At 42.7% G+C, this 18422-nt stretch overlaps 1 protein-coding gene across 1 annotated transcript in view; it reads left to right on the forward strand.

Annotated features, from left to right (window-relative positions):
• GGT1 (gamma-glutamyltransferase 1) overlaps positions 1 to 18422 on the forward strand; it is a 115801-nt gene that overhangs the window by 70003 nt on the left and 27376 nt on the right. Inside the window, exon 4 of the mRNA XM_044275508.1 lies at positions 14816 to 14905. Within this exon, the coding sequence (XP_044131443.1) occupies positions 14816 to 14905 (90 nt within the window). The remainder of the gene's footprint in view (positions 1 to 14815; positions 14906 to 18422) is intronic.

The following is an 18422-nucleotide window of genomic DNA, read 5'->3' on the forward strand; positions in this document are numbered from 1 at the left end:
AAAGTCTTAGCTGTAGCCCCAGTTTTTTTCCAGTTTCTCTTAGCATTGCATGGCCTGACCATGGGGTGGGTTTGCTGGGACATCCACTCCTAGGAAGACTGTCCACTGTCTTGAATCTTTTGGGGCTCCTGTCTGCTGGTGATTGGGGTGTCTTTTGGGGGAAATTATTTTTATTATTGCATTGTACTCATTTTGAGCTAAAAACAATTTTATCTTTTTCAATTGCTATTTTTTTAAATTGTTGAGCCCCTTTTTTATGTACAGCCTTGAAATTCTCTAGTAGGAGGCTCTATATTTTTACTGTGTTCCGTCAGCTGGCTCCTTATCTCTGACCTCCTAAACACTCATTATAGCTCAATTCTTATCTGAAAAAATAAAAAAGTTATGACTATTGGAAGATAGGGCGTGAAAAGCAGTGGGGGTTAGTTATGTACATTATTTCGCAAGATGTCGCAAGACCCCTTTTTGTGACATTTTAAGTGCCCATGTTACAATATTTTGCTATCCTCTCCACTTGGGAGTGGCAGGGGGCCGGGACTGGTATTTGGCTCTGGCATATTTACAGACATAAAAGAGGAGAAAAACTGCTCCAGTCAGGGGCTGGAGTAATTTTTACTCCAGGTATATGAACTGCCGGAGGTGCACCTAATTTATGACGAGGTACATACCTTGTCATAAATTGGGTGAATCCTCCAGTAAAGTAGAGAGGAAACAAAGTCCAGCATAAAAAGCCAGTCTTTGTAAATAATCCTTAATAATGATTCCATCATTTCTATTCCCCCAGGAGTCTGGAGTGAACAGTAAGTGATAAATCTGGCAAAAAATGTAACTCCATCCATAAAACATATGTCCATCTCATAGCAAATACTAAATGCTAGGCATTGCTCAGACCCGATGAAAAATATTGCTAATATTTCATGCATTGTAATACTGGTGAGCAATAGTTGCTGGTAATAACTTAAAATCAGTGTGTTTGTATCCAGTAAATACCTGCATATTTCTAGTATCTAGTAACTAGTAGTGTTGAGCGCAAATATTCGAATAGCGAATATTAATCGCGAATATCGCAACTTCGAAAATTCGTGAATATTACAAATATAGTGCTATATATTCGCTATATCGAATATTCTGAATTTTTTAACATCTGAAACATGATTCCTCCCTGCTTCTTTCTTGTGGGTCAATGAGTCATTGGCCCACAAGAAACTTAAGCAGGAAGGAATCATGTTTTCATATGGAAAATAAAATGACGAATATTCTAACAAAAAACAAATATATAGCAATATAGGGAATATATTCGTTATTTAGAATATTCACATTTTGTTTTCCAATCTGTACAGTTGTTCGCATACTCCTCCCCGACAAGCGTCCCGGTCACCATGAGAATGCCTGTGGGTTAGAAAATACCATCGGATCTGAGTTTTCCCTGAGATCGTCAAAACTTAGATCCGATAGTATATTCTAACCCACAGGCGTTCCCATGGTGACGGGGATGCTTGTCGGGGAGGAGTATGCGAACGACCGTACAGCTTGGGGGAAAAAAAAGACGAATATTTAAATAACGAATATTCGCTATATTGTTATATATTTGTTTTTTAGAATATTCGTCATATTTTAAAACAAGAATATATAGCAATATTCGTAAAATACACATATAGACTGAAATTTAGCTAATATATAGTATTTTTTTTTATAGTGTAAATTTTTTCCAAAACTGAAGTTCAGAAGAGACAACTAAAATTTGACTATAAAAAAAAGATTATAGCACTATATTAGCTAAATTGCAGTCTATATGTGTATTTCACGAATATTCGCTATATTGCTATAACTTCATGTACATGAACATGTGCTGGCCGTACCCAAATTTACTTTAATGGGTCTGCAATCTGGAAGATACGGAGTGAAGGCATGGATTGGAAGGCCACCAAAGCCCTACAGAGCGCTTCCGTGGCATTTCGTTCCATTCCTCCGCATCGCAAGAAAATAGAACATGCTATATTTTTTTGCAGTGTGGATGGATCATGGACCCATTTAAGTTGAATGGGTCTGCATCCATGAGCGCAGGCCACATAGACGGTGCTAGGGATAGGGATATCATTAGGGATAATGAGGGTCAGTGGTGCTTGTCCTAGGTCTAGTGTTCATGGATAGATATAGGGAAAGAATCAGAGATGGTTAGGCTGCTTTCACAATTAGTGTTTTGGTCAGTGATTTCCATCAGTGATTGTGAGCCAAAACCAGGGGTGGATCTTAGAGAGACAAGGTATAATGTAAAGATTAACATTTGTTCTGTGTGTTCGACCCACACCGGGTTTTGGGTCACAATCGCACTGATGCAAATTACTGACCAAACACGGACTGTGTGAATTCAACCTTAGTTATGGTCAGTTCATCTCTGGTTATCATTATTAGTGTGCAACGTTACCTGACCATCATCGTTATTGGGCCATCATTCATTACCAACACCATACGTTTCCTGTTATGTAATTAGAGAGTTTCTTGCTAGTGTAGATATGTGGTTTATATTATTGCTCGCAGGACTGTCTGGCTGTTACACATTTCTACCCTACTGTAAGTCCTGGTAGTGCCCGAGAGACACTGTTAGTACCCAGGTTACTACTACAGATATAGTCCCGTTCTGATGTCTAGTGTCCAGCTAGCCTTGGTACAATATAGTTGTCAGCAGAATTGTATTATTGTGTCCTTGTACTGCAGGAAGACTGGTTATTAATAATTGCTTGACAGGTACAGTAATACCTTCTGATGAGCCTAAGGGAGGGTCAGGAATTGAATTAACTGCTTAGTGGTATGGGCTGTTTTAGGGTGTGATTCTGTTCAGCATTTCCGTATGATAAATGTTTGAGATTATATATATCTTCCTGCTTTCCTGCTGTGATTCTCCTTCCCAGAACTTCCCTAATAGTTTAGAATTAGTTTACTTCACAAACTAGCGGAGTGGACTAAAAAGATTGGGGGAGATTTACTAATCAAAATGTGCCAGAATTGTGACTTAATTTGCAGTGGTCTGCTTTGCACCACATTTTATTAGTATAGACACATTTTTAGACTTTTCTGACAAGTGACAAAGCCTACTTGGAAAGGAGCATGGATTAAGTTGTGATAATATGTGCCAAACTTTTTCTATAAAAGTAAACTAATAGGTGGTTTCATATTTAGGGGGTAAGGTATGAAAACCTTTGCACCAGAAAAGAAGTGTTCTTAGCTGTTTTGTTGCTAGAGTAGGCTTTGAGACAAATGTATGAAATACTATATGTATTCTGACACCCACTCTCTGTGTCAGGTCTGCCCAGAGAGTAAGATTCAAACTAATCCTGGTGAGCTGGGAACTATTTTAGGAAATATAAAACTTAGCTTTTACTTCGTTATACAGCTAAAATAAGATGATAAAGGTGCTCAAAGAAGTATAATATATAATGGAGGGTCAGATCAGGTGCTGTTTGGTAAGGCTAAAGGGGTCAAATGAAGCTCACAAGTCTCAGTGGTGGTGTGAACTCCACAATGCAGCAATATAGCAAAGTGCCTAGGTACACTATCCCTCATAGACCCTAGTCTGTTGATGGGTAATACCTAAATGGTTGCAATCGGAGCACCCCAGCTGAAAAGAGTTACCCTCCAGCCTCTGGAACCTCGGACCTATGTAATCCACCCTAACATAGACTAACCCCCTAATTGTTCCAACGCGTTTCACCAGTCATCCGGCTCATCAGGGAGCAGTGTTGTGGGTCAGTGCATTACTGAGCGGCAGTGGCAAACGAACACTGCCTGAAACTTCCCTTTGCACACCTAACTCCACCCACAAAAGGGGCTCATCAACGCAATCAACCAATGGCAGGAGGAGGGAGGAGACCAGCTAGGTCAGCTCAGTCAGCCTCTCTCTCTGCCCATTCTGATGCGGCCAAGGCATTACGGGGGCGGGTAGGTAACCATGGGGATCAGAATACGCTTCCCCTGCAGGTTCGTCCACACCACAACTCGGGAGAGGCATGGCTTAGCAAAAGGGATAAACAATTTGGTAATCTGTCATCATGATAGTTTACACATTGCTCTTCAGGATCCATGGGGCTGAAAGCTATAAATGCCCGAATCAAATGCAGTAGTAGGAGCTTGTATAGAGAGATGGGATGATATTTTATTAGATCAGACTCACAAGACATGAGATATTTACAAGTGGCTAATAGAGAAACAGTAGTCGCCCATTTGAAGTCAAATGTCTCCCTCCGATCATAAAAAGAGCTTATATAAGAGAACCTTGTTAGTGTCACTGGGGGTGACACTTTTTATTTTAAAGATCCACTTTGATTCAGCTCTCAGGATCCAATTGTCCCAATCACCTCCTCGGGGACCCTGCGGTACATGCTAGATCCCCATGATCCCCATTAATGTGTCTCGCCACAGACGTATCTTTTCTATTCAGGATATCATTGACATGATCTCTAATCCTGCGTCTAAGGTCTCTCTTGGTCTTCCCTATATAATCCAATGCGCATGAGCACTTGGCGAGGTACACTACACCACTAGTCTGACAATTGATGAAGTCCCGAATGGCATATTCACAGCCGGTGGATGCAGAAGTAAATCTTTTGGTGGCTGTGACTTGGTCACAGGCAACACGTTTACCACATTTAAACATCCCCTTCGGACTTCATGACAGCCAAGTAGTGGGCTGCAGAGGAGGCCAAAAATGACTATTCACTAATTTGTCCCTTAAGCTAAGCCCTTTTGTATAGGTGATAGAGTACGGGCCAACGACTGCTTTCAAATCTGGATCATCGCAAAGGATATTCCAATATTTGCTGATGATCCGTCTTACCTCAATGTCCGCATTGTCATATAGACCAATGATTCTAATAGTACATTCCAAGGGGCTATCTGTTTTTTTAGGGATAAGTAATTCCTCCCTTTTAGAATTACAGGAGAATTCAAACGCCATCCTCAAAATATTATTTGGATAGCCCCTCTCTAAAAATCTCTGACGCAAATCCCTGGCCAGCTCCTTGAAGATTCGCATATTGGAGCAATTCCTCCTCAGTCTAAGATATTGGCCCTTTGGGATACCTCGCCTTATAGGGTTTCTGTCACCTGAAAAATGGGTATTAAGCTGGCTGACATTAGCAATGTGCTAATGTCAGCTGAACATAACTATATTAGTGCCATCTCACTGCCTGAAGCCTTTATTGAGAAAAAATAACTTTTATAATATGCTAATTAGCCTCTAGGAACAGGGGGGCGTTGCACCGGCTCCTAGAGGCTCTGTTTGCCCACCTCTTTTCACACCCTTCTTCTCTTCATTGACAGGGCCAGGGCAGCGCTGCTCTCCTCCCGCTGGCCGTGTCTACTAAGAAAATCTTGTGCCTGCACCGTCCCGTTCCCCTTCCTCACTGCGCCTGCGCTGAATACTGCATCACAGTAAGGAAGCCGGCTGCCGGAGAACGTCCTTCCCTCACTGCGCCTGTGCCGAATACTGAACGGGGTGGCGCGGGTGCGAGATTTTCTTAGTAAACACGGCCGGCGGGAGGAGAGCAGCGCTGCCCTGGCCCTGTTAATCAAGAGAAGAAGGGCGTGAAAAGAGGTGGGCAAACAGAGCCTCTAGGAGCAGGTGCAACGCCCCCCCGCTCCTAGAGGCTAATTTGCATATTATAAAAGTTATTTTTTCTCAATAAAGGCTTCAGGCCGTGAGATGGCACTAATATAGTTATGTTCAGCTGACATTAGCACATTGCTAATGTCAGACAGCTTAATATCCATTTTTTTAGGTGACAGAAACCCTTTAAGGGACGCCCAATTGTTTCTGGAGAGGGCAGTCTGAGCCAAAATGTGGGCATCTATATTGATAGAATCATCAGACCCTTTCCTTCATATATATGTGATACATAAGATCTCCTTATACACTTAGAGGGCATCTCACTGGAGGATGGTATGCTTCTTGTGTCAATTGATGTAGAAGCATTATACAGTTATATTCATCATAGTCTGGGTATTAAAGCTGTTGAATGCTTCTTGGCCACTAGAGATGTTGTCGGCACACAATAGGTTTGTTCTAGAACTCCTTGAGTTTAACCCAACCAGAATGGCCGCTATTACCACAAGCTCAGGGGCACCGCGATGGGCAATCCCTGTGCGCCTGGACTGGTGGGAGGCCAATGTCATCTGGGCAGAGGATCTCAGCCACTGGCATGACAACATCTGCCTATCGCTGAGATTCATAGATGACATTTTTGTTCTCTGGAAAGGCACCACGGAGTCCTTCTCTAATTATAGACTGTAATACGGTTCAATTCCCGGAAATCCAAACACGGTCTCAGTGATCCATCCTTTTTCTTCACAAAGAACAACCAGTGCATCAATTGACCCCATCACAAAACCGCTGAGTAATGGCAGTCACATTATGGTGGATTATAATGTCACGGCGGGCGTGCACTCAGACTCACAGATAACCCACCAACCAGGCTCTGGGCGAGAGACAGGGGAAGGGTCACCTCCTAGCTAATCCCTGACCTCTTTCCCTGCACTGCTCAGCCCACATGCAGACCTTAAAGGTAGGTATGATGTGTCCTCGTGCCTGGGCTGACAAAACCCTAAATTCCCTAAGATAGGGAAGAGGGGAAATAGGAGCAGCCTGCTCGCACAGAACCTGGATGGGAGAGAAGACACAAAACAACCAAACTAGAAATCCCACTTATCTTTCTGAGCAGACAGACAACCTTCCTTCCTAGCTTCCAAGACCACAATGATTTGTATAATCTGCTCAGAGCACTGGGCTGGTGTGCTATTTAAACTAATGACCCCACCCAGTGCACCTGATGAGAGGCGGATCCAGCACGGCTCCAAAACAAACACTAAACTCGTGCTGCTATCCTGGCCGACCTCCGCACATCGTCAGAGTGGGGCATGACACATATATTCACTTCATGGGTATCCAGCATGTACCGCAGGGTCCCCGAGGAGGTGATTGGGACAATTTGATCCGGAGAGCTGAATCAAGGTGGATCTTTAAAATGAAAAGTGTCACCCCCAGTGGTCTTATCAAGGTTTTCTCGAATAAGCCCTTTTTATGATCAGAGGGAGACATTTGACTTCAAATGGGCGACTACTGTTTCTCTATTAGCCACTTGTAAATATCTCCAGGCACTGAGCTGCCTGTCTTGTGAGTCTGATCTAATAAAATATCATAGTGAAAAATGGTTCAAGAGATCCGCTCACCTCTGTTGCCCTCAGGGTAGGTGCACCAACCAAAGCTTGAGATCACCCATCAAAAATAGGTTAAAATGTGAAAGGTAAGGATGGGCACTCGTATATAGAGGTATAGGACACAATTTATTTATAAAACTTACAATAAAATAGCAATAATAAAATCATAATAATAAAATGACAATGTTAACACAAATAATGAATAATAATACACTATATTCAATTAGAATGTGGTAAAAATTATAATGTGTGGTCCTATTTGAATTGCACAATTGTGCTAAAATGTCACTGGGTGTTCGGTAACAATTTGACCTGTATCCAGAGATATGCTGTCTCTTCTATGTTTAGCAAACTCTACAGGGTATATATGGTCTCTTTTGTATCTGGAAATATCGTTACATATGTTTCAAGATCCGGTCATTGAAACGCAAAGTCCTTGGTATATCTTTGGGTGTACTTTGTTATTTCCCCTTCTCGTATCTTGGTGTTGCTACTTCGGACGTTTTAACCCACTATGTGGGCTTACCTTTGCCTGTCTTTCCTTGCTTGTTAGATGGGTTTACGTTCCGCGATATATGCCAGCGTCCCGGCTCTCAGGATGATCGCGTCCCACGTGTCTCTCGGCTGGCTGCAAGATATGACTCAGTGGGAGGAGTGCGTACCTTTCAGGCGCAGGTTAATGACGTCTTTAGAGATTCTTTCTCACGAAGTAGAGGAATTTCTTTTTCTGCCGTGCACTTATATTTGTAGACGATGGGGTATTTGTCCAAGGTATTACGCCAGACGCGTTTCGGGGATGACCGGTGAAACGCATTGGGACAATTAGGGGTTAGTCTATGTTAGGGTGGATTACATAGGTAACATTTATCACATACAGAAATGCTGAACAGAATCGCACCCTAAAACAGCCCATACCACTAAGCAGTTAATTGAATTCCTAACCCTCCCTTAGGCTCATCAGAAGGTATTACTGTACCTGTCAAGCAATTAATAACCAGTCTTCCTGCAATACAAGGACACAATAATACCATTCTGCTGACAACTATATTGTACCAAGGCTAGCTGGACACTAGACATCAGAACGGGACTATATCTGTAGTAGTAACCTGGGTACCTACAGAGAGATAAAGTAAATGGAAAGAAATGTACCTGTTCTATGTTTTGACCTGCTCCTGGTTTTGCCTTACAATCACTAATGAAAATCACGGATCAAACCCTGACTGTGTGAAAGTGGCCTAAGACAATAGCATGAAGGCTCTGGAACCCAGAGACAAGAAACCAAAACTGACAGAGCTGAACAAAGCAAGGCATAAACAAAGAAATAAAAAGCTACTAGAGTCAGAATCAGGGATGGGACAATAGTACTCACAAGAACCAACTGCACAAGGAACTAGTTACTAGATACTAGAAATATGCAGAAATATTTACTGGATACAAACACAAAGAGCCTAAGTTATAACCAGCAACCGATTACTAAAACCTCAAATATTTAAAGAGAGGCTAACTAATGAGGAACTCGTGTTCCAAATGAGCCTGGAGAGCCAACAGGAAAAGACAAAACAGTAGCAAAATTCCCACTGATTGTAATGTACTGTAACTACAATTTATTGATAAAGATTAGCAGCTCCTTCATTTAGATGTAGCCAGTGACCATTCCCAATTCATCTTTCAGAGCGCCTGCGCCGATTCAAGACTGGCGCAGGATTTTTGAAATGCTGACAGGGCCAGCCGGAGGAGGAGATCACTGCTGGCCCTGTCAATCAACAAGAGGAGGGGGCGGTTTTTTGCAGCTGCTATCAGCAAGTAGACTCCCTACTTGCTGGTAGACAGGTAATTGGCATATTATAAAAGTACGTTTTTTGCCTTATCTACAGAACGAAAATGATTAATAACGTAATGTATAGATATATCTCAGGATAGGGATTATAAGTACCCCCCCCCCCCCAAAAAAAAAAAAAAAAAGAGTTTAGTGGGGTGACAGAAGCCTTTTAAGGTAAGTAAGCTTTTATGGTTCAATTACATTTTATTGGCACACTTCGAAACCATCGGAACAATGCAGGACATTTATATACAGGAACTTATTGGCCATGTGAATGATATGACTAGTGAAACTATACTGTAGCAGTACACCTAAATAATTTTTAAAAAAAAACAACATACAACAGGTAAGTTGAGGAAATATATAGGAAAAGAAAGGGGAAAAAAAGGAGGGAGAAGTACAGTGTGTCGAGCTATCCCGGAGAGCCAAGTGTGAAAGGCAGAGGATTTTTGATTGTGCCATGACCACCATGTTTCTACATAAGATATATGGTTGAAGCTTGACCCGGTTCTGTTAGGCATCTAGGTAACTGACAATGGAACACAAGGAAGAACCTTCTACAAAATGTGTAAACTGAACATCCAGAATGGCATACTAGAATGGCTAGTAAATGTGATACCAAAATATCCATGTGTATAGATGGAAACTTTATTAAACATGGGAGTTAGAGGGGAGTTGTATGTGGAGAGACCTAGCCGAGAAGTAGTGAAGATGACAATGCTTTAGATGAGAAAACCATAGTAAGCAGAGGAGCCTATGAAATCAGCTGCTAGTTTCACACATTGGCTCAGATTTACTAATGGTAAAAATGGTTTAAGTATAGAAAGGTTGTCTCGACCTGCACCAGATATTTCACAGGCTGATGATAAATGTGGTGCAGGGACAGACCTTTTTCTCTGACCCTATACCAACCATTGGCTGGCTTACTTTGAGACAGACTCAGTCTACTTTCCAATAGCCCAGGCCCTCTTGCTGAGCATGTCAGAAAAAAGTGTTGAAACACTTGACACAATTTTTTAAGTATACAGACATGTAGAGCGGCACCCGTTCTCCTGCTATGCCCTCCGGTATCTCTGGTCACAAAGTTATGGTAGGCGGAGTCTGCCCTTGTTCTTCTGTAGCGCTGGCCAATCGCATTGCAGAGCTCACAGCCTGGGAGAAAATAACCTCCTAGGCTGTGAGCTCTGCGCTGCAATTGGCCAGCTCTAGAGCAGAACAAGGGCAGACTCCGCCTACCATAACTTAGTGACTGAAATCTCTGATTACTATAACAGAGATACCGGAGGGCATAGCGGGAGAACGGAGCGGCGCCCAGGGATAATAGTAAGTGCAGTGAGATCCCTGGGCGCCGCTCTCCATGTCTGTATACTTAGTTCACAGTGTCATAATCGGTGAAAGGTCCTCTAAGATTTTTGGCACAGTTTTGGCCATAGTTTTTCTGACCTATTATGAATTTTTATGGTTACTGTACAACAGTCTTGTGAATTTTGGCATCATGGTAAGTCAGAAAGACCTAAAACTCCCTTTAGCTTTGACCTAATTCAACTTGTGGTTTTATAAATCACCAAAGGTCTAGAAATCCTTAAATGGGTTATGAGATGATTAATGTGAAAAATGAGAATCAGACATCATATAGTACATGACAAGCTCCGTGCAGCCCCCCTTAAATGAACTGAGTGGCTGGTTGCACATGCACTTGGCTGCTCTATTTCTATAAGAGCTCTGGAGATGGCAGAATACCGTTCTTGGCTATCTCCGGAATTCCCATACAAATCAATGGAGCGGTCGAACGAATGCGCACCTGCCCCTCTGATCGTTTAAGGGGGTATGGGGCCTCCACTATTTTGATCGTTGGTGGGTTCCAGTGGTAGGACCCCCACCGATCTAATGGTTATCCCCTATCCTGTGGACAGGGGATAACGTCAAACAACTGGAATACTCCTCCCCCGAACCCTACTTTAAATCACGTCCCAGGTGTAGTAAATGCCAAGTGGAGTAATGGTGCAGCCCAAATGTCTTTGTGTGTAACGGTGCTCCTACCTGGATACCGCTGGACCCCAGGCTTTGGCTCCGAAGCAATAAATAAAGGGAATAATTGAGGGATTAAGGAAGAACTTGAGTCCAGACCTTGAGATGAAGTTCAATGGCAGCTTTACTTGAGTAAACGTTTTTCCAAAACAGATTTCAGGCTTTATCTTGGTTCCAGCAGGCTTTAGCATCAAGTGAATGGAGCTTAGCCCCGCCCAAGCCAGTTGATACTAGTTGTGACGTCACTGGGCCAGCGGTAAACAGTGAGAAGGCCACGGGCGTGCTGCCTTCTCAAACAGCTGATCGGCGGGAGTTCCGGGTGTCGGACTCCCGCCCATCACATACTGATGATCTATCCAGAGGATAGATCATCAGTTTAAACAAAGTGCAGAACCCCTTTAAAATGGCAGGCAAACGCAACTCTGCTATATCTGACTCTGCTGTCCTGACAAACTTAATTTGTGTCTTTGCTTTCTTTGTGATGCTGCACTTTCTCTCTGTAGTTTGTCTCTAGATTATGCCAGGGAACTATTCTCCTGGCTCCTGAGGCTTCAAGCTTTGGCCTCCATAGCCAGCAGAGACGTTCCCCTGTACACCCTTCCCCCAGCTGGAGATAAGCTAGACTGACTCTAACTGGTCCCCACCCTTCCTGCAGGAAGTAGGACTAGCCCACTCCTCTCCAGAGGGGAATTGCAATAGAATGGTAAGTTCAATTCTATCTAAGTACAGCTCTGCCATGTTTGCTGCCACCAGGTTAGGAATGTACAATGTGGAGGACCACGACAAAATACATAGATGGCATTGGTGTTAGCCCATTAGAGATAGTAGCAAGGTGCAGAAGTGGTAACACCACTCTGAGGTGTTACATTTGTGCCACAATTCAAGTACAATTTTGGCACAGTGTCATAACTTACGCCTCACACCCTTGCCTGTTAAGCTGCTCCTGCTTGCTGAGAGAAGAACACTTAGAAAATATGTATTTATTTATGAAGCACCACATAAGAATTTATAATCTCATTAATTCTTGTGGGTCTTAAAGGTACACTAACATCAATTATTTTTTATCACATATTAGAAGCCTATCTGTAAAAATTATATTTATTTTTTACAAAAAAAGGATGGTGTTCTGAATATAAATTTACTCTGACGCTCAGTCACATGACCGCTGCAACCCCTACAACCCTTTTTAACTTCCTCCTTTATTTGGACTTTTAGCACAGCAAACAGCCTCGCTTGCCATTTTTTTACTGTGGCCAGAGAGCACCTTGCACTGACTCAATTAGAGCAGCACACAATACACTGCCAAGTACAATGTTGTTCTATGGGCATCTTTTTATATGCCTATTAAGAGAACAGCAGAGCTGTCATACTGTCATCCTTAATTCTACACCGACTATTAGACTAGCAGATAATCTTTCCCTCTCAGCAGCAGCAAAATAACCATGAGAGCCCTATCTATATAGAAGTTTTATCTCTGTGCGCTAACTACTACAGAAGGACAGTGTTTTTTATTTAATGGTATAGTACTGCCGTAATGAAAATGTAAAAACAGCCAAAATTTTGTAAAACAAGTTCTATGAATAATCAGTTAATGGTCTTTGGTCAGCAGATTTGTACCTATGAAACTGGCTGACATGTTCCATGTGCACTTGGCAGCTGAAGACATCTGTGTTGGTCCCATGTTAAAATAAATATGTATATTTAATATATGCAAATGAGCCTCTAGGAGCAATGGGGGCGTTGCTATCACACCTAGACGCCCTCTGCCAGGGTCAAGCATTTTGATTTTTCCACTGCCGGGCCCTGTCAATCAAAGTGCAGACAGGATGGCAGTATAATGACAACGCCCCCGTTGCTCCTAGAGTCTCATTTGCATATATTAAAAAACTTCATTTTTCTCAGCAATGCAGGCACATAGGAACATGGGACCAACACAGATGCCTTCGGCTGCCACAGCGCAGCCAGTTTCATAGGTACAAGTCTGCTGACGGAAGCTCTTTAAAAAGTACCCCTTTCTTAAAGAAGTATCCCCTTAACGCTGTATCCCATACTGTCCATTTGCAGCGGGCACCTCCCCCTAGGGCCCTTTAAGAGTAAGAAGAGTACTTGTTTTCGTGGAGTCAGTTGCAATGAAGCAACAAGGTCACAGGGCCTTGGCTCTGAAGCAATTAAAAGGGGGGTTGTTGATGAAGGGGATGACAAAATAAATTGAGTCCAGACCTTGTGATGAAATTCAACAACAGCTTTACTCTCAATAAACATTTGGTCAAATCTGTTTTTATTGTTTTCCAGGAAATATAGCTTACACATAATATATGCAGATCATGTATAAACAACACAAAGCAGATGACAGATTACAAATAACCACATTATCATATTCCAAGACATTTTGGGCTTCCAGGGTATCAACCCGACAATACAGGCAGGTGGACCATTGCAATCACGCAGAACATATCAGCTATTCCCTAGATGTATAATTAAGTGCTGAAGAAACACACCAAAACAAAAACAAATGGGGGTCCTGTCTCCCCCGACCTCCTCAAAATCACCTCTTTTCAACACCCTAAGATGTGTCTCCAAGATGGCTGGTTCACTTAAAGTTTTCTAGATTCATCGAAGTTGTCTCCTTCCCTCCTCATCACATATTTTAACCATGGTTCCCATACCCGTAAATATCTCTCTCTAGTATGGTATGTCCACCCCACTAATTCTTCCATTCTGCATATATCTGCCATTTTTTCATGCCACATCTCTAAGGACGGTGGCTCCTCATCTCTCCATTTTACAGGTACTAATAATTTGGCTGCTGCTATCATGAATGTGGGTAGGCACGCTTTGCCCGGTCTGAAGTCCTTCTCTCAATAAACATTTCTCCAAACGATTTACAGACTTTATCTTGGTTCCCAGCAGGCTTAAGCATTAACTCTTGTGGCAGGCAAACTCCTCTCTGCTATATCTGTTGCCCTCTGGCTCTGCTGTACCGTCAGGGTAGCTGTATAACTTAGTTTTCTGTGGATGCTGCAACTTCTCCCTGTAGTCTGACTCTGAATTATGCTATACCAGGGAGTCTCTCTCTCCTGGCTCCTGAGGCTCTTAAGCTGTGGCCTCCATATCCAGCAGAGCTGAAGGTGCTCTAGCTGGCTTGGTTGGGCTTGGCATGGGCACATCCTACAGTGACGCGCCCAGCCCTTGCTTCCTTCTCCTAGCAGGGGGTAAGCTAGACTCCACCCTCCCTGCAGCAAGTGGGCCACAGAGGGGGGTGTTAAAATGGAAAGGAAAGCTCCATTCTCTGTACCTGTAGCCCTGCCATTTATGCTGCCACCTGCTGGTGAACCAGGCATATTAGACTTGAACACAACAGTTACATAGAAATAGATATGCACAGTATACGGGATCTGGAAATAAATACATAAAATGACATTAGGTTAACCATAGGAGATAGTAGTGAGGTGCAGAAGTGGCAATGCCACTCTGGGGCGTTACACATTGTTGCTTTTGTCTGGGTGTTTTTAATAGTGTTTTTTACTTCTCCGGCATCTTTTCGCAGAACTCTGCATTTTGCAGTTCCTTTGTAATTCTTCCTTGGAATCTATAAATAAATTGGCAGCTGGATGTTACCATTCCCCCTCATTGGGATGGGTCTGTGCGTACAGTATATGCTGATTGGACAGTGTCATGCTGCCTAGTATAATGGCCATATATACTATACTATGAAATGGAGGCCCCAAATAACTATCATTTTATGTTTTCTTTTTGCAGGAAAAGTTGAGGTGATAAATGCTCGTGAGACAGCCCCGATGAACGCCACAGAGGGAATGTTTGGGAACAGCACTGCGTTATCACAGAGAGGTAAGCTGTCCACAGCTTTTCACCTGACCTATTGTGAAATAGAAGCTCCAACAGTACATAGTACAGTATGTGCAGTCCATCAGGCTCGCCATCAGTCATGACAAAGGAATTTTCACCCCTGCCGTTCCTATAAAAGTTGGCAATGGTAGAAAGTGAAAGTACAAGTGTACATGAAGATAAACTCTCCTTGAGTCATCTGGGTTCAGAAAAGCTAAGGAAGCAGTTAGCTTTCAGTCAGGATTAAGTAATATTTGGCATTGTGCAGCTCTTTGCACAACATGAAAGTAGGAGTCAACCAAATGAAAATAAACTGTTCAATGTTTAATAAAGTGTATAACCATCACGTGAAAACGGGATTAAAACAACCAGGAAAGAAATGAGAATAATAAGTATTTCAAAACTGACCAACCAAGATTAGTTCACATACCAGGGTCATTACCTTGTGTCATATGTACCCCCAAACGGACCTCAGCCTACACCATGGACCTGCTCTGGACTGCTGCTGACCGAGCCATGGATTATGTAAGTGGTCTCACACCACTTACAGCCTGGAGATTGTAACATGGTAGGCCCAAACCTGAACATCTGGAGAGAATAGTAACCAGATATTGTGACCCAGCCAGCCCATACCCTGTAACTGCCTGCTGTGTGTGTACTGAGGACTGTGAGTAATAGTCCTGTCAATGTGTACAATGAGACACACTATGGTTTGAGGAAAGTGAATTACCTGTGACTAGTAACCACCTGTCAAAGGGGTTATCCCATGAACAATGTAAAAAATAAAATTCAGGCATCATATAGTCCATGCCAGTCTCTTGCTAACAAACTTGGAACCAGTCCTGCACCTCACATGGATCCAGAGATCTCCCCATTCATTGCTCTGCTAGATTTATATCAAGCTGGCAGCTTGGGGGCGTGTCCTTTCTCAGGGGTGTGTCCTTTGTGCTGCAGCTAGTGCCGAATGAAGGATGGGGGCAGCATTGCTCTTATGTTTTAATTCAGCTTAGTCTCTAGCAAAGCACCAGTACGTCACAAAAAACAAATCATACATTGTACCTACAGAATTTACTGGCAGCGAGCAGCCAGTAAGGTAACAATGTTACATTCCTAGCTAGGATACTATAGCAGGAATTGTAATGTATACTTAGAAGTGCAAGCTGAGACAAACTGGCAATTTTAAAAGTATCTTCTAGTGATATATTAGATTTACCAATTAAAAGTTAAGTTTTAGGAAAAAGGAGGTGCAGGATTAAGAGGTGTAAATTAGTCCTTGGGACATTAGGAGGTTGATTTATTGAATGAAGGATGGAACTAAGCATGTGCTTCCATCTCAGCGAGCTTGAAAAATGAATTTAAAAAAAAGAGCAAAAGGCAGGGGTTGCTATATAGATTTCAGTGACTAACTCAGTGGATATACGGTACTACATTTTTAATTATGTGCAATTACAAAAGTATTCAAATCCAAGTGCTGGCTTGAAAAATGTAGAGTATATTTTGTGGGGCAACTCCTTTAAACCTGTTGTGAGTAGTTGTCTCTCCTGGGGCTATAAAACAACTGCGTAGAACAAGTGCCCTGTGTGTGGAGTACAAGGAGTGTCCTGCTATCAGTGACCGCCCCTGTGGAGTATTAAGACTGTTCTGTTCCAAGTGACAACTGCCTGTGGAGTATAAAGACTGGTACCTGCTTTGGGAATTGTGAGAAGGCTATGGTTTGGGAGAACCGATATCTGCCAACTGTGTGTGGTAAGCCTTGGGTGTGTCTCTGGAAACCGAGAGGTTAACCCAGACACAGGATAAACAGGGTTGATAGTCTGATTTGTAAAATATGTACTGGGACCTGCTTATACTGCAGCTGAGAATCACATGGGTCATTTGGGCCTAATTTAAAGCACAGTGTAGAGCTGAGCAGTGTGGCCATACCTGGAGAAGCTGACTACAGAAGATATTGCATGTGCCACCCAATACTTGCCCTTTGTACCCGTGGGCCGGTTAGCTGGTCCCACATATAGTCAGGGTTTGTCTTTTGCATTAGGTACTTGCTAAGCCGAGCAGGGTTTGTTTGTTTAAAGGATAACTGTCACACTTATTGACCCTAATTTCAATTTTCATATATGTAGTTACTAGTAACATGATATTCCAGAATCAGTTACTATTAGACTGACTTACCCCATATTTAATAAGATTTAGCCCTTAGCAACCAGTCTGCATAAAACTGCAATTTCACTATTCAGTTAAGATGGCCGCACTGCCCTCACCCTGAGGCTAATCCCGCCTGCCCTCACTAGCCAGTAACAATAGCCCCCCAAAAGTGTCAGTAACCACAGCCCTCCCCCTAAAGGGTTAATCTCCTGCAGCACAAAGAGATCCTCTTACCACATGTTGCTTTCATTTATACACTGAGCAGATGGCAGATCTCCCTTCCCTGGTCTGCGCTGCTTCTACTCTGCATTCTCCAGCTCTGCTGAGTGAGGGAGCGTCTGTCAAGTGCAGGGACAGGGAGAAGTGCACACAGCCCAGGCACTGTTATCAGCTGCTGGAGAGGACCTGGCTTTAATCATTTACTTACAGTCCCTGGCTGTCAGTAATCTTACCTTGCACGCTGTGTGCTTTGTCCTCAGTCCTTCAACACATAGAAACATAGAAACAATGGGCACAATACAAATACCATTCCTGTCTTATAGAAACATAGAATGTGTCGGCAGATAAGAACCATTTGGCCCATCTAGTCTGCCCAATATACTGAATACTATGGATAGCCCCTGGCCCTATCTTATATGAAGGATGGCCTTATGCCTATCCCATGCATGCTTAAACTCCTTCACTGTATTTGCAGCTGCCACTTCTGCAGGAAGGCTATTCCATGCATCCACTACTCTCTCAGTAAAGTAATACTTCCTGATATTACTTTTAAACCTTTGCCCCTCTAATTTAAAACGATGTTCTCTTGTAGCAGTTTTTCTTCTTTTAAATATTCTCTCCTCTTTTACCTTGTTGATTCCCTTTAAGTATTTAAAAGTTTCTATTATATCCCCTCTGTCTCGTCTTTCTTCCAAGCTATACATGTTAAGGTCCTTTAGTCTTTCCTGGTAAGTTTTATCCTGCAATCCATGTACCAGTTGACGGACCTGCCTAGCAACCTGATTTTAAGCACAGGTAAAAGCAGGCAGTACAGGGAACAAAACTGTGGAATTAAGGGGTAATTGAATACACTGTGAAAAGTTGAAATATGGCCACCAAGGAGATATTAATCACCACAATCCAATACTCCAAAAATAATAATAATATGACAGTTATACTTTAAGCCTATTTGTTAAGGTTATGCTTATGTTTAATTATATAAGTGTGAAATAAAAACGCTTAAATCAGATTTATCCTGTCTGTGTCCCTGCTTCCTGCACAGCTACCAAGTGTCTACCAGAGCGATCCCCCACAGAATATAGAGAAGGCAGGGCCAACACAAGTAGGCATGGCCAGCAATTCCATATTGCAGCAGAAAATACTGCCCCAGCAGAGCCAA

Source organism: Bufo gargarizans, chromosome 1 (assembly GCF_014858855.1).
Source record: "Bufo gargarizans isolate SCDJY-AF-19 chromosome 1, ASM1485885v1, whole genome shotgun sequence".
NCBI classification, from domain to species: Eukaryota; Metazoa; Chordata; class Amphibia; order Anura; family Bufonidae; genus Bufo; species Bufo gargarizans.